The sequence below is a fragment of the Dendropsophus ebraccatus genome, chromosome 2, assembly GCF_027789765.1.
Source record: "Dendropsophus ebraccatus isolate aDenEbr1 chromosome 2, aDenEbr1.pat, whole genome shotgun sequence".
Taxonomy (NCBI): domain Eukaryota; kingdom Metazoa; phylum Chordata; class Amphibia; order Anura; family Hylidae; genus Dendropsophus; species Dendropsophus ebraccatus.
The window spans coordinates 1,763,367-1,786,483 of NC_091455.1; the positions used below are offsets into that span (position 1 = coordinate 1,763,367).

The 23,117-nt window shown below is 50.9% G+C and overlaps 1 protein-coding gene across 1 annotated transcript; it reads left to right on the plus strand.

Annotated features, from left to right (window-relative positions):
* The first annotated feature begins 3,663 nt into the window (after positions 1-3,663).
* On the plus strand, positions 3,664-21,209 carry LOC138784251 (solute carrier family 52, riboflavin transporter, member 3-B-like). Its single transcript, XM_069959764.1, has 3 exons — positions 3,664-4,646; positions 6,458-6,581; positions 20,997-21,209. The coding sequence occupies exons 1-3, from the start codon at positions 3,664-3,666 to the stop codon at positions 21,207-21,209; spliced, it is 1,320 nt and encodes a 439-aa protein (XP_069815865.1).
* The last annotated feature ends 1,908 nt before the right edge of the window (positions 21,210-23,117 follow it).

Here is a 23,117-nt window from a genome sequence, read left to right on the forward strand (position 1 = left end):
CAGCAGGTGACACCAGTATATAGATAACATGGGATCAGATTATACACAGTAGGTGACACCAGTATATAGATAACATGGGATCAGATTATACACAGTAGGTGACACCAGTATATAGATAACATGGGATCAGATTATACACAGTAGGTGACACCAGTATATAGATAACATGGGATCAGATTATACACAGTAGGTGTACAATCACAGAGCATGCCCCTTACTGTCTTACCACGTTCCTGTCCAATAATTGTATTTGTGGAAGTTACAGGGTTACTAGCAACACCACAGGGTGAAGTCGTTGACTGAGGTGTAATCTGGCTAGGAATGTCAATTAATCAGGTTAATCTCCTTCCATACTCTCCTGTAGTGCTGAGCTCCTGGCGTGTTCTCCTGTAGCGCTGAGCTCCTGGCATGTTCTCCTGTAGTGCTGAGCTCCTGGCGTGTTCTCCTGTAGTGCTGAGCTCCTGGCGTGTTCTCCTGTAGTGCTGAGCTCCTGGCGTGTTCTCCTGTAGTGCTGAGCTCCTGGCGTGTTCTCCTGTAGTGCTGAGCTCCTGGCATGTTCTCCTGTAGTGCTGAGCTCCTGGCGTGTTCTCCTGTAGTGCTGAGCTCCTGGCGTGTTCTCCTGTAGTGCTGAGCTCCTGGCGTGTTCTCCTGTAGCGCTGAGCTCCTGGCGTGTTCTCCTGTAGTGCTGAGCTCCTGGCGTGTTCTCCTGTAGTGGTGAGCTCCTGGAGTGTTCTCCTGTAGTGGTGAGCTCCTGGCGTGTTCTCCTGTAGTGCTGAGCTCCTGGCGTGTTCTCCTGTAGTGCTGAGCTCCTGGCGTGTTCTCCTGTAGTGCTGAGCTCCTGGCGTGTTCTCCTGTAGTGCTGAGCTCCTGGCGTGTTCTCCTGTAGTGGTAAGCTCCTGGCATGTTCTCCTGTAGTGCTGAGCTCCTGGCGTGTTCTCCTGTAGTGCTGAGCTCCTGGCGTGTTCTCCTGTAGCGGTGAGCTCCTGGCGTGTTCTCCTGTAGCGGTGAGCTCCTGGCGTGTTCTCCTGTAGCGGTGAGCTCCTGGCGTGTTCTCCTGTAGCGCTGAGCTCCTGGCATGTTCTCCTGTAGTGCTGAGCTCCTGGCATGTTCTCCTGTAGTGCTGAGCTCCTGGCATGTTCTCCTGTAGTGCTGAGCTCCTGGCGTGTTCTCCTGTAGTGGTGAGCTCCTGGCGTGTTCTCCTGTAGTGCTGAGCTCCTGGCATGTTCTCCTGTAGCGCTGAGCTCCTGGCGTGTTCTCCTGTAGTGGTGAGCTCCTGGCGTGTTCTCCTGTAGTGCTGAGCTCCTGGCGTGTTCTCCTGTAGTGGTGAGCTCCTGGCGTGTTCTCCTGTAGCGCTGAGCTCCTGGCATGTTCTCCTGTAGCGCTGAGCTCCTGGCATGTTCTCCTGTAGTGCTGAGCTCCTGGCATGTTCTCCTGTAGTGGTGAGCTCCTGGCATGTTCTCCTGTAGTGGTGAGCTCCTGGCATGTTCTCCTGTAGCGCTGAGCTCCTGGCATGTTCTCCTGTAGCGCTGAGCTCCTGGCATGTTCTCCTGTAGCGGTGAGCTCCTGGCGTGTTCTCCTGTAGCGGTGAGCTCCTGGCGTGTTCTCCTGTAGCGGTGAGCTCCTGGCGTGTTCTCCTGTAGTGGTGAGCTCCTGGCGTGTTCTCCTGTAGTGGTGAGCTCCTGGCGTGTTCTCCTGTAGTGCTGAGCTCCTGGCGTGTTCTCCTGTAGTGCTGAGCTCCTGGTGTGTTCTCCTGTAGTGGTGAGCTCCTGGTATGTTCTCCTGTAGTGGTGAGCTCCTGGCGTGTTCTCCTGTAGTGCTGAGCTCCTGGCGTGTTCTCCTGTAGTGCTGAGCTCCTGGCATGTTCTCCTGTAGTGCTGAGCTCCTGGCGTGTTCTCCTGTAGTGCTGAGCTCCTGGCATGTTCTCCTGTAGTGCTGAGCTCCTTCCATGTTCTCCTGTAGTGGTAAGCTCCTGGCGTGCTCTCCTGTAGCGGTGAGCTCCTGGCGTGTTCTCCTGTAGTGCTGAGCTCCTGGCGTGTTCTCCTGTAGCGGTGAGCTCCTGGCATGTTCTCCTGTAGCGGTGAGCTCCTGGCGTGTTCTCCTGTAGCGGTGAGCTCCTGGCGTGTTCTCCTGTAGTGCTGAGCTCCTGGCATGTTCTCCTGTAGTGCTGAGCTCCTGGCATGCTCTCCTGTAGCGGTGAGCTCCTGGCGTGTTCTCCTGTAGTGGTGAGCTCCTGGCGTGTTCTCCTGTAGTGCTGAGCTCCTGGCATGCTCTCCTGTAGTGGTGAGCTCCTGGCATGTTCTCCTGTAGTGCTGAGCTCCTGGCGTGTTCTCCTCTAGTGCTGAGCTCCTGGTGTGTTCTCCTGTAGCGGTGAGCTCCTGGCGTGTTCTCCTGTAGTGGTGAGCTCCTGGCATGTTCTCCTGTAGCGGTGAGCTCCTGGCATGTTCTCCTGTAGCGCTGAGCTCCTGGCATGTTCTCCTGTAGCACTGAGCTCCTGGCGTGTTCTCCTGTAGCGCTGAGCTCCTGGCGTGTTCTCCTGTAGCGCTGAGCTCCTGGCACCAGAAAGCTGTGACGAGGAACGTCCAGTATGTCAGCTGTGGTGATTTGTTGGTGAGTGATGTTCCCTCATTGTTGAGTCATTTGGACCTGGGTTTGGTTAAGTTTATAGCAGGCATCAGGAAATGATGGGTGCAGCACACCGCTGTGTGATATAAAAATATACTAAAATGTCTAAAAAGTGCATTTCCTTTACTGAATTGCTTTAAATTTAAAATTAATTTGTCACCCTCTGACAACCCAACGAGCTGGCAGCAGACTGTCGGGGGATGACAGATTCACTTTAATAGAAAAATATTGGTCAGTTCAGAGCTCAGTCAATATGCTGGCTTATCCGTAGTCTTTCCTTGTAAGAGTTAGGTGCGCAGTCTCTGTCTCTGCCATGGTGCCGGCTCATCCATTGTCTCCCAGTCTCTTGCTCTGCCATAGTGGCTGCTCGGTGCTGTTGTCTTTCCTTGTAAGAGATAGGTGCCCAGTCTCTGTTTCTGCCATGGTGCCGGCTCATCCATTGTCTCCCAGTCTCTTGCTCTGCCATAGTGCCTGCTCGGTGCTGTTGTCTTTCCTTGTAAGAGATAGGTGCCCAGTCTCTGTCTCTGCGATGGTGCCGGCTCATCCATTGTCTCCCAGTCTCTTGCTCTGCCATAGTGGCTGCTTGGTGCTGTTGTCTTTCCTTGTAAGAGTTAGGTGCCCAGTCTCTGTCTCTGCCATGGTGCCGGCTCATCCATTGTCTCCCAGTCTCTTGCTCTGCCATAGTGGCTGCTCGGTGCTGTTGTCTTTCCTTGTAAGAGTTAGGTGCCCAGTCTCTTGTTTTTCGTCATGTTCACTTTGCTCTGTTATTCATGTTGCCCTCTATGATTGTGACTTTTGTCTGCTTTTTCTTCATTTTAGACTCTTGAGCTCTGAAGCTTTGACATGGACATTAGATCTCTCGTAGACTGGGCTTGGAAACCAAATCTCTAAATCTTGGAGAAAAATAACAGAAGGAAAAACTTCTTTTGCTTCCAAATGACTGTATCCCAGAAACAATGCCATGATACCCAGATCTATCACAGCAACAGTAACCGTATAACCATCTCCAATCTGATGGCTAGAGATTAAACCTACAGGATCATGGCGGTCATCGTGCATATTCTCTCCACCTTGCTGGGCTTAGGCTCCTGGGTTGCCATTAATGGTGTGTGGGTGGAGCTGCCTGTGTTGGTGCCTTATACTCCAGAAGGCTGGGAGCTTCCCTCCTACCTTTCCCTGCTCATCCAGTTTGCTAATGTTGGGCCACTTGCCGTCACACTTACTCATAGGTTTTGTCCCGGACGTCTCCGGGAGGGACCTGTGATATTTGTTATTGTGGCAGTCGGTGTGGTGTCCTGCGTCTTGCTGGCTTTCCTCTGGCAGGAGACGAGCTGGGTGGGTTCATCACAGAGAAGTACCGCTCTGCTGTGTCTCATTTTCTTCCTATCATTGGTGGACTGCACCTCCTCAGTCACTTTTCTTCCTTATATGACTCATTTCAGGCCAGATTACCTGATCTCATACTTCATTGGAGAGGGCCTTAGTGGGCTGATGCCAGCTTTACTAGCCTTGGCCCAAGGTGTGGGGGTGGTGAGCTGCGCACCGATGAACACAACTGAACCAAACGGATCCTACACCATTGGAAACTTAACATCGGTTTACCAGCCTGCCAGGTTCCCTGCGTGGGGATTCTTCCTGTTTTTGGCAGGTATGATGGGCCTCTGTTTGGTTGCCTTCACCATCCTTCACAAGATGCCTAAAGAACACAGTCACCAGGAGACAGAAGCACAGAAGAGGAGAATGAAGAAGGAATCTTCGGGGAAGGGAGTTGAGCAGAAGCCAATGATGGTCAAGGATGAAGCTATAGCAGAGGCAAAGAAAGAAATAGGAAAGTACTCAACATGGGAGAAGGTCTTTATCTACCTCACCCTAGCCTGGGTGAATGCTCTGACCAATGCAGTGCTGCCGTCCATCCAGACGTACTCCTGTATGCCCTATGGAGGAAGCGTCTATCACCTGGCTGCTACACTAGCTTCCATCGCAAACCCATTAGCATGTGGCATTGCTATGTATCTACCCGACAGGTAAGAGCACATAATGGATGGGATTCACATTATTAACCACATCTTCTGGAAGTGGCCTCCAGGCATCCACCATCCAGGAATTGCAGACCTGCATTCACATACTTTTTCTAAGCTGAAGATAAAGGTATCTAGGCCAGCTAAAGGGCCTCTTACACCAGTTGATTATCGGCCAAGAGCGTTGCTAGAAATGCTCGGCCTATAATTGACCCATATAAAAGTAACAGCGATCAGCCAAAGAGTGGGAAAAGGTGCAGCTGATAGCGGTCATACATCCATGCTGACAGTTTCCAGATCACACAAGGGCATACTTGCCATCCACACTGTTGGCTTCTGGATGCCGATGTGTCTTCAGGCCGCTGCCCTACCACCTCATTTGGTCAATCATTTTAAAGGAGGAGGGTGGGGCCTGTAGTGACAGCAGCAGCCAGGTGCTGATGGTAAGTATGCACTGCATGTGTGGTCTGGAAACCGTCAGCACAGATGTATGCATATCCATGCTTCCATGGCCGCAAGATTACTGAGTTGTGTGATAGGCTCTGTACACATGTGATACGGCCTGTACCATCGCAAGGTTCTCGCACACATTAGGATTGTTCGGCCTGTACTATCACAGGGTTCTCGCACACATTATGTATGATTGTCCAGGAGATACGGCCTGTACCATCGCAGGGTTCTCGCACACATTAGGTATGATTGTTCAGGAGATACGGCCTGTACCATCGCAGGGTTCTCACACACATTACTATTGTCCAGGAGATACGGCCTGTACCATCGCAATGTTCTCGCACACGTTATGTATGATTGTTCAGGAGATACGGCCTGTACCATCGCAGGGTTCTCACACACATTAGGTATGATTGTTCAGGAGATACGGCCTGTACCATCGCAGGGTTCTCACACACACTAGGTATGATTGTTCAGGAGATACGGCCTGTACCATCGCAGGGTTCTCACACACATTATGTATGATTGTTCAGGAGATACTGCCTGTACCATCGCAAGGTTCTCGCACACATTAGGTATGATTGTTCAGGAGATACGGCCTGTACCATCGCAGGGTTCTTGCACACATTATGTATGATTGTTCAGGAGATACGGCCTGTACCATCGCAGGGTTCTCACACACATTAGGATTGTTCGGCCTGTACTATCCCAGGGTTCTCGCACACGTTATGTATGATTGTTCAGGAGATACGGCCTGTACCATCGCAAGGTTCTCGCACACATTAGGTATGATTGTTCAGGAGATACGGCCTGTACCATCGCAAGGTTCTCGCACACGTTATGTATGATTGTTCAGGAGATACGGCCTGTACCTTCTTAGGGTTCTCGCACACGTTATGTATGATTGTTCAGGAGATACGGCCTGTACCATCGCAGGGTTCTCACACACATTAGGATTGTTCGGCCTGTACTATCCCAGGGTTCTCGCACACATTATGTATGATTGTTCAGGAGATACGGCCTGTACCATCGCAGGGTTCTCACACACATTAGGTATGATTGTTCAGGAGATACGGCCTGTACCATCGCAGGGTTCTCGCACACGTTATGTATGATTGTTCAGGAGATACGGCCTGTACCATCGCAGGGTTCTCACACACATTATGTATGATTGTTCAGGAGATACGGCCTGTACCATCGCAGGGTTCTCACACACATTAGGATTGTTCGGCCTGTACTATCCCAGGGTTCTCGCACACGTTATGTATGATTGTTCAGGAGATACGGCTTTGCTCACATCACAGGTTTTCCTGCACACTTCCTGAATGGAGAGCATTTTTCTGTAAATATTTCTGGATATCCGGTAGGTGTCTCCGGACTGTCGGGGGTCTGATGGTGATCGGTTCCGGCATCGGCTCATACATCATGGTTATAGCAGTGTTCAGTCCATGTCCTCCTCTCCTTCGAAATAACACTGGAGGTATCCTCATTGTGAGTATTTTAACCCTTAGTTGTCAGCATCCTCCCTTTTATTGACCTCTCTGTTGAGTAGAACATGATGCCCCCATCCCCGCGCGCTGTATTGTGTAACCTCATTGACTCACTGGCCAGAATATCAGCCTGTAATGGACTTGTCTCTCGTCTCTTCATTGTCATTTCACACCTCCCGTTTCTGATATTCGTCATAAATGACTACTTACCCAAGAGAAGCCCTATTACACGGAATGATTATCCTGCAAGAACCTGCCAAACCGATTGATCACTAGCGATATAGTGGCAAACTATACTCTGACGTTGTTACATTCAGCACGTGCTGTTATGGTCCTTTTTAATGTTATACGGTCACTAATCATTCACACTAGAGAGTGTGGTTGTTTTTTCTCCAAGTAACTGAAAGATTTCTTATTACACGGACAGATTGGCCGATTATCAGCAAAAGACCAACAATGATGTTCGCATGATAATTGTTCTGTGTCACAGCCACTTGATCTCTCACCTCCCGCACATCCCCAATAACGGCCTCAGCTATACACACCACTGTAGGTTTTGAGTACAGTACCACTGTAACGCCTGGACTAGTGGATCCACTGGACCGTCACCAGCGATGGCACTAACCTCACCAGGGAGCGGAGTCTAAGGGGTCGATGGTTTTCACCAGAGCCCGCGGGATGGACTTGCTGCGGCAGGCGACCCCCAGGTCGCTACCCCTGGCTTGGTTGCTAGTGATGGCAGGCGAGGCGTGGCAGGAGCAGTAGGCAGGAGATGGTGCTGGCAGAGGTCTGTAGGCGTGACCGCAGGTGACAGGATGAACACAGGAACTAAAGTATAACGGGAAAGCAGGAACCAGGAACAAGGAGTAGGGACCAGGTAGCGGACAGGGATCAGGAACAAGGACTAGGGACCAGGTAGCGGACAGGAATCAGGAACAAGGACTAGGGACCAGGTAGCGGACAGGAATCAGGAACAAGGACTAGGGAGCTGGGCCAAACGCTATGGGAAGCATGTAGAGGCTCCAACCCAAGGGACAGGGCATGCTGGGATTTATAGGGAGAGATAGGTGCAATTAACCAATTAAGGGCGGACTGGCCCTTTAAATCTGAGACAGCCGGCGCGCGCGCCCTCGGCGGGGGGGACGCGCGCGCCGGCCGGCACAGACGGAGACAGGAGCGGAGGAGAGGTGAGGCGCCCCCCAGGGGCCGAACTAGCAGCAGCGCCGGGTCCCTGCACAGGGACGCCGGCGGCTGCATGGGGCAGGAGGAGGTCGCGGCGGTGGCCCGGAACACGGGATGCCGCCGCGGCCGTGACAACCACAAACCATGCTGGAAATCAAAGTGAACTGTCAGGAGGTCAGACAACTCCAACCTGCTCATAGCTCCCACCTGTGCACGAGGCGCTGAGAGGAAAGTATGGTGATGCAATGGTGTCTCCAGTAAGCACCGCCCCACCCCCAGTGCGCTAATCCGCCCCTTCTAATAATCTATGGATTATCGGTGCTGCAAGGAGAAAGCTGGGAACGGGAGCAAGAATGAAGGTAAAAGACATACCCAATGGCTATCTTCCCACAACGTATAAATAAGGGCAAATAACCAGGGCTGTGGAGTCAGTAAGCCGCAGCTGAGACTCCAACCCCCTGGGGAGTTATTATTACACTCCGGCTCCTCCATAACCGGCCGCTCACACCCCGGGGAGTTATTATCACACTCCGGCTCCTCCATAAGTGGCCGCTCACACCCGGGGAGTTATTATCACACTCCGGCTCCTCCATAAGTGGCCGCTCACACCCCGGGGGGTTATTATCACACTCCGGCTCCTCCATAACTGGCCGCTCACCCCAGGGAGTTATTATCACACTCCGGCTCCTCCATAAGTGGCCGCTCACACCCCGGGGAGTTATTATCACACTCTGGCTCCTCCATAACTGGCCGCTCACACCCCGGGGAGTTATTATCACACTCCGGCTCCTCCATAAGTGGCCGCTCACACCTGGGGAGTTATTATCACACTCCGGCTCCTCCATAACTGCCCGGTCACACCCCGGGGAGTTATTATCACACTCCGGCTCCTCCATAACTGGCCGGTCACACCCCGGGGAGTTATTATCACATTCCAGCTCCTCCATAACTGGCCGCTCACACTCCGGCTCCTCCATAACTGTCCAGTCACACCCCGAGGAGTTATTATCACACTCCGGCTCCTCCATAACTGGCCGGTCACACCCCGAGGAGTTATTATCACACTCCGGCTCCTCCATAACTGGACGCTCACACCCCAGGGTGTTATTATCACACTCCGGCTCCTCCATAACTGGCCGCTCACACCCCGGGGAGTTATTATCACACTCCGGCTCCTCCATAACTGGCCGGTCACACCCCGGGGGGTTATTATCACACTCCGGCTCCTCCATAACTGGCCGCTCACACCCCGGGGAGTTATTATCACACTCCGGCTCCTCCATAACTGGCCGCTCACACCCCGGGGAGTTATTATCACACTCCGGCTCCTCCATAACTGGCCGGTCACACCCCGGGGGGTTATTATCACACTCCGGCTCCTCCATAACTGGCCGGTCACACCCCGGGGGGGGGGGGGGGGGGGTTATTATCACAGTCCGGCTCCTCCATAACTGGTCGCTCACACCCCGGGGGGTTATTATCACACTCCGGCTCCTCCATAACTGGCCGCTCACACCCCGGGGGGTTATTATCACACTCCGGCTCCTCCATAACTGGCCGGTCACACCCCAGGGAGTTATTATCACACTCCGGCTCCTCCATAACTGGCCGCTCACACCCCGGGGGGTTATTATCACACTCCGGCTCCTCCATAACTGGCCGCTCACACCCCGGGGAGTTATTATCACACTCCGGCTCCTCCATAACTGGCCGCTCACACCCCGGGGGGTTATTATCACACTCCGGCTCCTCCATAACTGGCCGCTCGCACCTCGGGAGGTTATTATCACACCCTGGCTCCTCCATAACTGGCCGGTCACACCCCGGGGGGTTATTATCACACTCCGGCTCCTCCATAACTGGCCGCTCACACCCCGGGGGGTTATTATCACACTCCGGCTCCTCCATAACTGGCCGCTCACTCACACCCCGGGGGAGTTATCACACTCCGGCTCCTCCATTACTGGCCGCTCACACCCCGGGAAGTTATTACCACACCCCAGCTCCTCCATAACTGGCCGGTCACATACGGGGGATTATCACACTGGGGTACAGGAGATCGGGCTCGGCAGCTTCTGTGTAATGTCCGGCATGATCCTGGGGCGACTTCTGAGGGAAGAAGATAAAAAGCAGCTACTCCTGTGTGTGCAGTGGATGCAGCCAGTCTCCAACCCCCATGTCCTGAACTACTCACAACTAGTGATATAGAAGGGTCACATATAGTCCCAGATGTATGAGCTCTCTGTCAGCATCCACGCTCCTAAATCATCACAGCCACACACAGACTACCTGCTCAGCCAGTCAGTGACTACAGCTGTACCCCGCCTCACTCACTGATTGGCTGAGCGGGCATTTCAGAGTGGGGCTGTAACATCACAGGATTGGGAGCACTGTGGGGGTACTGCTAAATAGGACTTGCCTTACGTCCACAGCGGCACAATTGACATAATAGAATGTGGCCCCTCCTCCCTCCCTGTGAATACCGGGCTGTCTGTTCTCAGGATAATGATGGAGGAGCTCTCGGATCGCAACAGCAAGTCTTTGCCTTGCACTAAGAAGTCCTCCTTTCGTAAATATCGGGACAGGTCTCCTCAGAGAGACAGACAATACCAATATAGAGTCAGAGGGAGCGGATCTGGATACTCCAGACGTGGAGGTGCTTCTAAGGGGAATAGATCTTCCCCAAAGAAGAAAGACTTCTGACGCCACGCCAGTCTTCCGGTCGGAGGTCGCCTCTCCCATTTCCTAGGAAATTATTTGCCTGGGAAAGGTGGATCAGGGACTCCTGGGTCCTAAATATAATAAGGAGAGGATATGCCATATCCTTAGAGCCACTGCCACCAGAAAGGTTCGTGATTATATCGCGGCTTTCCCCAGAGAAGCAAAGTATAATGTCGAACTCCATACTGGACCTCAAAGATTTCTGTGCTAAAACCGGTTCCTGTGGAAGAAATAGGGCAGGGAGTATACTCACCTGTATTCCTTGTCCCGAAGCCCTAAGAATAATAATATAGGTTTCTCAACTGTTACATGCTGAAGAACATGATAAAATCTGTCAAATCCGTCCTGAACAGGGGAGACTTTCTTGCATCCTTGGATCTAAAGGACGCTTACTTCCATATACCAATCTTGCACAATCAGAGGAAGGTTCTTCGCATAGCAGTCCATGTAGGGAAAAGGATATTACATCTCCAATTCAAAGTCCTCCCATTCTGAATTTCATCAGCACCATTCGTCTTCGCCAAAGTGATAGCTTCGGTGGTAACGGTTCTCAGACTGCAGGGCATTAAGGTCCCTTATCTGGAACACTGGCTGTTGATGGCCAATCAAGACCTTCTCAGCCAGAACGTCTCCCAGACTTTTGACCTTCTCTCCGACCTAGGCTGGCTGGTCAGACTTGACTCCCTCTATCAAGAAAACTTACCTGGGGTTTGTCATAAACACCCAGGACATGAAATTGTTCCTCACTCCAGAAAGGAAAACAAGAATTCTGGAAGGATACCGCTTTTCTGAGAGTTCCTCGCCAGGTCTCTCTGAGGACCCTGAGGAAGTCATAGGACTTCTAACATCTACAGCAGAAGCGGTACCTTGGGCATTGTTTCACATGAGTGCTCTCCAGACAGAAGTACTTCAGCGCTGGAACAGATCAACTATGGCCCTAGACAGGAAGATCAGACTCCCTCTGCCTATAAGGCAGTCTCTGCGATGGTGGTCAAACGTAAGAGATGGAGTAGACATAGAGAAACCAGACTGGGTAGTTCTTACCACCGACGCATCCGGCCTTGGCTGGGGAGCCCATCTAACTCAAAGGATAGTACAGGGAAAGTGGTCCTCATCAGAAACAATCCTCTCTTCCAACGAGCTGGAGTTAAGAGCCATATTCAATGCGCTCAAACATTTCTTGACACTTTTTTAGGGTCAGGCGGTAAAGGTAAGAACAGACAACATTGGTCCAGACCCCTCCTCCAGGAAGTAGGGAAGATCCTACAATCTTTCCAACCTTACAGCCTTCCATATCTGGGGCACTTTAAATGTCCTGGTAGACCGACTGAGTCGAGATCTGACAACTCCGAGCGAATGGTCTCTGAACCCAGTGATATTCAGTCAGATTGTTGCCAAATGGGGCCAACCAGAGACAGATCTCATGGCGACACGCCAAAACGCGAAGCTACCGCGGTTTTGCTTGCTTTACCAGGACGACAATCCGGAGATAGTGAATGCCATGTCCATCACTTGGAATTACAGCCTAGCCTACATATTCCCGCCGGTAGCCATGATTCCGAAGGTCCTAATCAAGATCAGACAGGACAGAGTCCCGGTCATCCCAATAATCTTATTCCGCTCATGACCATGAGTCGAGGGAAATATTGGAGGTTGCCACCTTGACAGAACCTGGTGTCTCAGGGCACACAGCACTGCCAGAACCTGGGGTCTCTTCATCTGACGGCCTGGAACCTAACCAGTCCCTATTGAAGGCCAAAGGCTTTTCTACCAGGGTCATGGGTACACTTTCTCATTCGAGAAGTGAGGCAACTAATAGATCTTACGCCAGAATTAGAAGGATCTTCCAGACTTCCATAAAGTAGACCCCATTAATCCATCTGTTCCCCAGATCTTGGAGTTTTTACAAGATGGTTTTAATAAGGGCCTATCACCCAGCACGCTTAAATGGGTTATCCAGTGCTACAAAAACATGGCCACTTTCTTCCATAGACAGCACCACTCTTTTCTCCAGATTGGGCAGGGTTTTGCTGCTCAGTTCCATTGAAGTGAATGGAGCTTAATTGCAAACCGAATCTGAAATGGAGACAAGTGTTGTCTCTGAAAGTAAGCGGCCAAGTTTTTGTAGCATTGGTTAACCCCTTTAAGGTTCAACTTTCTTCTTTTTGTCCTGCCTAAAGCTCACAGGGGCAATAAACCCCAATTGTGACACTGTTGGAATAAGGGAAATCACATTATCAATCAAATGATACTATACCCTGTCCCCCCTGGATTTTTCTCTGATGCCCAAAATACCCCTTTAATTTCTGCCTAAGACACACACAGCCTGCTGCAGCCATAGCACGCACACACACACACACACACACAGCCTGCTGCAGCTATAGCACACACACACAGCCTGCTGCAGCCATAGCACGCACACACAGCCTGCTGCAGCCATAGCATGCACACACAGCCTGCTGCAGCCATAGCACACACACACAGCCTGCTGCAGCCATAGCACGCACACACAGCCTGCTGCAGCCATAGCATGCACACACAGCCTGCTGCAGCCATAGCACACACACACAGCCTGCTGCAGCCATAGCACGCACACACACGCACAGCCTGCTGCAGCCATAGCACGCACACACAGCCTGCTGCAGCCATAGCACGCACACACAGCCTGCTGCAGCCATAGCACGCACACACAGCCTGCTGCAGCCATAGCACGCACACACACGCACAGCCTGCTGCAGCCATAGCACGCACACACAGCCTGCTGCAGCCATAGCACGCACACACAGCCTGCTGCAGCCATAGCACGCACACACAGCCTGCTGCAGCCATAGCATGCACACACAGCCTGCTGCAGCCATAGCACGCACACACACGCACAGCCTGCTGCAGCCATAGCACGCACACACAGCCTGCTGCAGCCATAGCACACACATATACACACAGCCTGTTGCAGCCATAGCACACACACAGCCTGCTGCAGCTATTGAGCACACACACAGCCTGCTGCAGCCATAGCACACACACAGCCTGCTGCAGCCATAGCACATACACACACAGCCTGCTGCAGCCATAGCACATACACACACAGCCTGCTGCAGCCATAGAACACACACACTCTCACACAGCCTGCTGCAGCCATAGCACACATATACACACAGCCTGCTGCAGCCATAGCACATACGCACACACAGCCTGCTGCAGCCATAGCACACACACACACAGCCTGCTGCAGCCATAGAACACACACACACAGCTTGCTGCAGCCATAGAACACACAGCCTGCTGCAGCCATAGCACACACATATACACACAGCCTGCTGCAACCATAGCACACATACAGCCTGCTGCAGCCTTAGCACACTCTTACACACAGCCTGCTGCAGCCTTGACACACACACACACACATACAGCCTGTTGCCACCATAGCACACACACAGCCTGCTGCAGCTATAGCGCGCACGCGCACACACACACAGCCTGCTGCAGCCATAGCACACACATACACAGCCTGCTGCAGCCTTAGCACACACATACATACAGCCTTCTGCAGCTATAGCACATACACACAGCCTGCAGCAGCCTTAGCGCGCACACACACACACCCTGCTGCAACCATAGCACACACACAGCCTGCTGCAGCCATAGAACACACACACAGCCTGCTGCAACCATAGCACACACACAGCCTGCTGCAGCCATAGTACACACACACAGCCTGCTGCAGCCATACCACACACACAGCCTGCTGCAGCCATAGCATACATACACACAGCCTGCTGCAGCCATAGCACACACACAGCCTGCTGCAGCCATAGCACACACACAGCCTGCTGCAGCCATAGCACACACACAGCCTGCTGCAGCCATAGCACACACACAGCCTGCTGCAGCCATAGCATACATACACACAGCCTGCTGCAGCCATAGCACACACACACACACACACAGCCTGCTGCAGTCATAGCACATACACACACAGCCTGCTGCAGCCATAGCACATACACACACAGCCTGCTGCAACTATAGCGCGCACACACACAGCCTGCTGCAGCTATAGCGCACACACACATACACACAGCCTGCTGCAGCTATAGCGCACATACACACAGCCTGATGCAGCCATAGCACACATACACACAGCCTGCTGCAGCCATAGCACACATACACACAGCCTGCTGCAGCCATAGCACACATACACACAGCCTGCTGCAGCCATAGCGCACATACACACAGCCTGCTGCAGCCATAGCGCACACACACACAGCCTGCTGCAGCCATAGCACACATACACACAGCCTGCTGCAGCCATAGCACACATACACACAGCCTGCTGCAGCCATAGCACACATACACACAGCCTGCTGCAGCCATAGCACACAGCCTGCTGCAGCCATAGCACACATACACACAGCCTGCTGCAGCCATAGCACACATACACACAGCCTGCTGCAGCCATAGCACACATACACAGCCTGCTGCAGCCATAGCACACATACACACAGCCTGCTGCAGCCTTAGCGCACACACACACACACAGCCTGCTGCAGCCGTAGCACGCACACACAAAGTCTCCTGCAGCCATAGTACACACACACACACACAGCCTGCTGCAGCGATAGCACACACAGCTTGCTGCATCTATAGCACACACACACACAGCCTTCTGCAGCCATAGCGCGCGCACACACACAGCCTGCTGCAGCCATAGTGCGCACACACAGAGCCTGCTACAGCCATAGTGCGCACACACAGAGCCTGCTACAGCCATAGCGCGCGCGCACACACAGCCTGCTGCAGCCATAGCGCGCGCACACACACTACACACACACACACAGCATGCTGCAGCTATAGCTCACACACACAGCCTGCTGCAGCCATAGCACACACACACACACAGCCTGCTGAAGCTATAGCGCACACACACACAGCCTGCTGAAGCTATAGCGCACACACACACACAGCCTGCTGCCTCCATACCACACACATACACACAGCCTGCTGCAACTATAGCACACACACAGCCTGCTGAAGCCATAGCGTGCACACACACACACACACACACACACACACAGCTGCAGCCATAGCACACTGAAGAAACGCACAATCTTCTTCCAGAGAGAAAACCCGGCACTGAGGACAGAGGTTACAGCTACACTACTTATGTCTCCTCCTCCTCCTCTATATTACACATGATATCTCCATATTAGGGCCAGTGTCCTATTACTGATCTATTCCCCGACCACCCTTGTCTAATAGGGCCAGTGTCCTTTTACTGATATATTCCCCGACCACCCTTATCTAATAGGACCAGTGTCCTATTACTGATATATTCCCGACCACCCTTATGTAATAGGGCCAGTGTCCTTTTACTGATATATTCCCCGACCACCCTTATCTAATAGGACCAGTGTCCTATTACTGATATATTCCCCGACCACCCTTAGGACACTGGCCCTATTACATAAGGGTGGTCGGGGAATATATCAGTTATAGGACACTGGCCCTATTACATATTACTGATATATTCCCCGACCACCCTTATGTAATAGGGCCAGTGTCCTATTACTGCTATATTCCCCAACCACCCTTATGTAATAGGGCCAGTGTCCTATTACTGATATATTCCCCGACCACCCTTATGTAATAGGGCCAGTGTCCTATTACTGATGTATTCCCGACCACCCTTATGTAATAGGGCCAGTGTCCTATTACTGATATATTCCCCGACCACCCTTATGTAATAGGGCCAGTGTCCTATTACTGATATATTCCCCGACCACCCTTATGTAATAGGGCCAGTGTCCTATTACATAAGGGTGGTCGGGGAATATATCAGTAATAGGACACTGGCCCTATTACATAAGGGTGGTCGGGGAATATATCAGTAATAGGACACTGGCCCTATTAGATAAGGGTGGTCGGGGAATATATCAGTAATAGGGCCAGTGTCCTATTACTGATATATTCCCGACCACCCTTATCTAATAGGGCCAGTGTCCTATTACTGATATATTCCCCGACCACCCTTATCTATTTGGGCCAGTGTCCTATTACTGATATATTCCCCGACCACCCTTATGTAATAGGGCCAGTGTCCTATTACTGATATATTCCCGACCACCCTTATCTAATAGGGCCAGTGTCCTTTTACTGATATATATTCCCCGACCACCCTTATCTAATAGGGCCAGTGTCCTATTACTGATATATCCCCCGACCACCCTTATCTAATAGGGCCAGTGTCCTATTACTGATATATTCCCCGACCACCCTTATGTAATAGGGCCAGTGTCCTATTACTGATATATTCCCCGACCACCCTTATCTAATAGGGCCAGTGTCCTATTACTGATATATTCCCCGACCACCCTTATGTAATAGGGCCAGTGTCCTGTTACTGATATATTCCCCGACCACCCTTATGTAATAGGGCCAGTGTCCTATTACTGCTATATTCCCCGACCACCCTTATGTAATAGGGCCAGTGTCCTATTACTGATATATCCCCCGACCACCCTTATGTAATAGGGCCAGTGTCCTATTACTGATATATTCCCCGACCACCCTTATGTAATAGGGCCAGTGTCCTATTACTGATATATTCCCCGACCACTATTATCGAATAGGGCCAGTGTCCTATTACTGATATATTCCCCGACCACCCTTATGTAATAGGGCCAGTGTCCTATTACTGATATATTCCCCGACCACCCTTATGTAATAGGGCCAGTGTCCTATTACTGATATATTCCCCGACCACTATTATCGAATAGGGCCAGTGTCCTATTACTGATATATTCCCCGACCACCCTTATGTAATAGGGCCAGTGTCCTATTACTGATATATTCCCCGACCACCCTTATGTAATAGGGCCAGTGTCCTATTACTGATATATTCCCCGACCACCCTTATCTATTAGGGCCAGTGTCCTATTACTGATATATTCCCCGACCACCCTTATGTAATAGGGCCAGTGTCCTATTACTGATATATTCCCCGACCACCCTTATGTAATAGGGCCAGTTTCCTATTACTGATATATTCCCCGACCACTATTATCGAATAGGGCCAGTGTCCTATTACTGATATATTCCCCGACCACCCTTATGTAATAGGGCCAGTGTCCTATTACTGATATATTCCCCGACCACCCTTATGTAATAGGGCCAGTGTCCTATTACTGATATATTCCCCGACCACCCTTATGTAATAGGGCCTGTGTCCTATTACTGATATATTCCCCGACCACTATTATCGAATAGGGCCAGTGTCCTATTACTGATATATTCCCCGACCACCCTTATGTAATAGGGCCAGTGTCCTATTACTGATATATTCCCGACCACCCTTATGTAATAGGGCCAGTGTCCTATTACTGATATATTCCCCGACCACCCTTATGTAATAGGGCCAGTGTCCTATTACTGATATATTCCCCGACCACTATTATCGAATAGGGCCAGTGTCCTATTACTGATATATTCCCCGACCACCCTTATGTAATAGGGCCAGTGTCCTATTACTGATATATTCCCCGACCACCCTTATGTAATAGGGCCAGTGTCCTATTACTGATATATTCCCCGACCACCCTTATGTAATAGGGCCAGTGTCCTATTACTGATATATTCCCGACCACCCTTATGTAATAGGGCCAGTGTCCTATTACTGATATATTCCCCGACCACCCTTATGTAATAGGGCCAGTGTCCTATTACTGATATATTCCCCGACCACTATTATCGAATAGGGCCAGTGTCCTATTACTGATATATTCCCCGACCACCCTTATGTAATAGGGCCAGTGTCCTATTACTGATATATTCCCCGACCACCCTTATCTAATAGGGCCAGTGTCCTATTACTGATATATTCCCCGACCACCCTTATGTAATAGGGCCAGTGTCCTATTACTGATATATTCCCCGACCACCCTTATGTAATAGGGCCAGTGTCCTATTACTGATATATTCCCCGACCACCCTTATGTAATAGGGCCAGTGTCCTATTACTGATATATTCCCCGACCACCCTTATGTAATAGGGCCAGTGTCCTATTACTGATATATTCCCCGACCACCATTATGTAATAGGGCCAGTGTCCTATTACTGATATATTCCCCGACCACCCTTATGTAATAGGGCCAGTGTCCTATTACTGATATATTCCCCGACCACTATTATCGAATAGGGCCAGTGTCCTATTACTGATATATTCCCCGACCACCCTTATGTAATAGGGCCAGTGTCCTATTACTGATATATTCCCCGACCACCCTTATCTAATAGGGCCAGTGTCCTATTACTGATATATTCCCCGACCACCCTTATGTAATAGGGCCAGTGTCCTATTACTGATATATTCCCCGACCACCCTTATGTAATAGGGCCAGTGTCCTATTACTGATATATTCCCCGACCACCCTTATGTAATAGGGCCAGTGTCCTATTACTGATATATTCCCCGACCACCCTTATCTAATAGGGCCAGTGTCCTATTACTGATATATTCCCAGACCACCCTTATCTAATAGGGCCAGTGTCCTATTACTGATATATTCCCCGACCACCCTTATGTAATAGGGCCAGTGTCCTATTACTGATATATTCCCCGACCACCCTTATGTAATAGGGCCAGTGTCCTATTACTGATATATTCCCCGACCACCCTTATGTAATAGGGCCAATGCTGTATCAGTGATATATGGAGGAAAGGTCCTTAGCTTGATAGAACATAAAATATATTGATGAAGAACATTTATAAAATTCCTATGAGAACAATGATAAAAAAATTTTTAAAAGGTGGAGTTGTTACACAGCTCTGCCACTAGCGGCCGTTATTAATATTCGTTATTTGTCATTACTTTTGCATTGTGGGAGAACAGCCTAAAGCATCCAGCGTTAAACATGGCCGCCTGCTGCCAGGGACAACGCCGCTCCAGTCTTCGCCTGCCAGGGACAGCGCCGCTCCAGTCTTCGCCTGCCAGGGACAGCGCTGCGCCGGTCTCCAGCTCAGGTTCGGTTTGCAATTAAGCTCCATTCACTTCAATGGAACCGAGTTACAAAACCTGCACCAACCTGGAGACCACACTCCTACACCTGCTGTCTCTCATGTTTTCTAATGATCATTCCTTTAATCCTCAGCGCCCCATCTGGAGCGAGCTCTGAGCTGTGACAGATGTGCCAGCACTGTGCTTCCCCATATACAGTGCCAACCTTCTATACAGTGCCGCCCATCTGCACAGTGCGCCCCATGTACAGTGCCGCCCATCTGCACAGTGCGCCCCATATACAGTGCCGCCCATCTGCACAGTGCGCCCCATGTACAGTGCCGCCCATATGCACAGTGCGCCCCATGTACAGTGCCGCCCATCTGCACAGTGCGCCCCATGCACAGTGCCACCCATCTGCACAGTGCGCCCCATGTACAGTGCCGCCCATCTGCACAGTGCGCCCCATATACAGTGCCACCCATCTGCACAGTGCACCCCATGTACAGTGCCACCCATCTGCACAGTGCGCCCCATATACAGTGCCACCCATCTGCACAGTGCGCCCCATGCACAGTGCCACCCATCTGCACAGTGCGCCCCATATACAGTGCCACCCATCTGCACAGTGCGCCCCATATACAGTGCCACCCATCTGCACAGTGCGCCACATATACATTGCCGCCCATCTGCACAGTGCGCCCCATGTACAGTGCCGCCCATCTGCACAGTGCGCCCCATATACAGTGCCACCCATCTGCACAGTGCCACCCATCTGCACAGTGCGCCCCATGTACAGTGCCGCCCATCTGCACAGTGCGCCACATATACATTGCCGCCCATCTGCACAGTGCGCCCCATGTACAGTGCCGCCCATCTGCACAGTGCGCCCCATGTACAGTGCCGCCCATCTGCACAGTGCGCCCCATGTACAGTGCCGCCCATCTGCACAGTGCGCCCCATGTACAGTGCCACCCATCTGCACAGTGCGCCCCATATACAGTGCCACCCATCTGCACAGTGCGCCCCATGTACAGTGCCGCCCATCTGCACAGTGCGCCCCATGTACAGTGCCGCCCATCTGCACAGTGCGCCCCATGTACAGTGCCACCCATCTGCACAGTGCCACCCATCTGCACAGTGCGCCCCATGTACAGTGCCGCCCATCTGCACAGTGCGCCCCATATACAGTGCCACCCATCTGCACAGTGCGCCCCATATACAGTGCCGCCCATCTGCACAGTGCGCCCCATGTACAGTGCCACCCTTCTATACAGTGCGCCCCATATAAAATGCCACCCATCTGCACAGTGCGCCCCATATACAGTGCCACCCATCTGCACAGTGCGCCCCATATACAGTGCCACCCATCTGCACAGTGCGCCCCATATACAGTGCCACCCATCTGCACAGTGCGCCCCATATACAGTGCCACCCATCTGCACAGTGCGCCCCATATACAGTGCCACCCATCTTCACAGAGGTGAGCTGTGTAGATCACTGACTACTTCTCTTCATACAGGTGGTGGCCTGGGTGCTGTTTGTCGGGGTTCTGTCCTACGTGAAGGTGATTATCGGAGTCATCCTGCGGAGTGAAGGACACAGCGCCCTGGTGTGGTGTGGGGCAGTAGTGCAGCTAGGCTCTATGGTGGGAGCACTCACTATGTTTCCACTGGTTAATGTCTATAATATGTTTCAGTCTGGAGACCCCTGTAATCAACGGTGCCCCCAATAAACTTACCACAGTGTCACCCACTCAAGTAAGTCTACTTCTTTGGAGATATAAGGAGGAGTTACACTAACTCAGATGAGGAGCGATGTGGTGTATAGGGAGGAGTTACACTAAAGGGGAGGGGTGATGTGGTGTATAGGGAGGAGTTACACTAAAGGGGAGAAGCGATGTGGTGTATAGGGTGGAGTTACACTAAACGGGAGGAGCGATGTGGTGTATAGGGAGGAGTTACACTAAAGGGGAGGGGTGATGTGGTGTATAGGGAGGAGTTACACTAAAGGGGAGGAGCGATGTGGTGTATAGGGAGGAGTTACACTAAAGGGGAGGGGTTATGTGGTGTATAGGGAGGAGTTACACTGACATGAGAAGCAATGTGGTGTATAGGGAGGAGTTACACTAAAGGGGAGGGGTGATGTATAGGGAGGAGTTACACTGATTCAGATGAGGAGCAATGTGTATAGGGAGGAGTTACACTGAAGGGGAGGGGTGATGTGGTGTATAGGGAGGAGTTACACTAAAGGGGAGGGGTGATGTTTAGTAAAGGGAGGAGTTACACTGATTCAGATGAGGAGCAATGTGTATAGGGAGGAGTTAAACTGAAGGGGAGGGGTGATGTGGTGTATAGGGAGGAGTTACACTGAGGAAGGGGAAAAGAGATATGAAATACTGGGAAAAGCTACATGGAGTACTGAATGGGTGGAGTAATGTGTGTGTGGGGGGGCTATATAGAAAGCATTATGGAGTTTCTGCAGTTAGGAGACATTTATCCAGCTTATATAGTCTTGTAAAAGTATTCATCCCCTGGGGGTTAGTCTGGACTGTGGGGGAGGCCTCTGCTTTTCTCCAGCACTTTTAGTACATTTCATTTTTACCAACAGAAAAACCCGAATCCATCATTTCTGTGTATTTACATGTAAATCACCTGTTGTGCACTATAGTGTACAGCAGGATCGGTAGATTTCCCATGGACACAGAATCCCCGTGTGACCCCGGTCTGAAGCCGTGACCCCAAAACTGAAAAATAGAAATAAAGAGAACATTGTCCTGTGCGTATATCCAGTATGTATATACTGTATACCCGTTCTGCTGCACAAGCTTAGTGACCTGGTGCCCCCCAGGGTCCTAGTAACAATTGTTACCTATAATGAATCACAAACAAGTTGGTTTATTGTTAACCTGATATCGCTCACCACATGATGTGGAGTTATGCAGATGGATATGTAAAATGACAGAAATGACAAGAATGGGAGCAGCTCACTCAAGTCACAGGCAATGACGGGAGAGACCTGGATCTCCAGGCGGTATACCTAACATCTACTCCATGTTCCCAATATAATATAATATTAATAACAATCTCATAGCATGGATCAATGCATAATTTTTTACTATTTTTAATATTTATTTGATTTTTAATATTTGTTGTTTTTTATTAAATAAATTTATACATTTTTCAAATTCAAAAGGAAAAAGAAGTCGGCAGTATATCGCTATAAATCAAACATGTCAGTGACCAGTAACAAAGGCAATTATGTAGGTCAGCAGACATTGTGCACATGGATACACATATCCGCAAAAATGATAGGAATGAAGTCGAGAAAAAAGAGAAAATGGTAGACTTCTAAAATCCACCCAAATCTGTACCATACTGCAACATAACTATTAGCAAAGTCAGTGAGGAAACCAAAATCATAACAAACAACATCAAAGACGCAGACGGGACAGACACACTAGGGGGTCAACCAGAAAGGGGAGCAGGGGTGCGGGGCCCGGGGCCCGGAATATCTCGTAGTAGGTATCCCATAGGTCCCAAATCTTGTGAAACCCCTCAATCCAATTCTCATTAGAAGCTGAGAGGAACTCGTGTCGCCTTATGTCCTGGACTCTGTTAATAAGTTCCAATGCAGAAGGGAG

Coding starts and splice junctions, on each gene's coding strand:
- LOC138784251 (XM_069959764.1), top strand. CDS start 3,664: ATGGCGGTCATCGTGCATATTCTCTCCACCTTGCTGGGCTTAGGCTCC. Junction 4,647..6,457: donor GCTATGTATCTACCCGACAG/GTAAGAGCACAT, acceptor GATATCCGGTAG/GTGTCTCCGGACTGTCGGGG. Junction 6,582..20,996: donor ACACTGGAGGTATCCTCATT/GTGAGTATTTTA, acceptor CTCTTCATACAG/GTGGTGGCCTGGGTGCTGTT.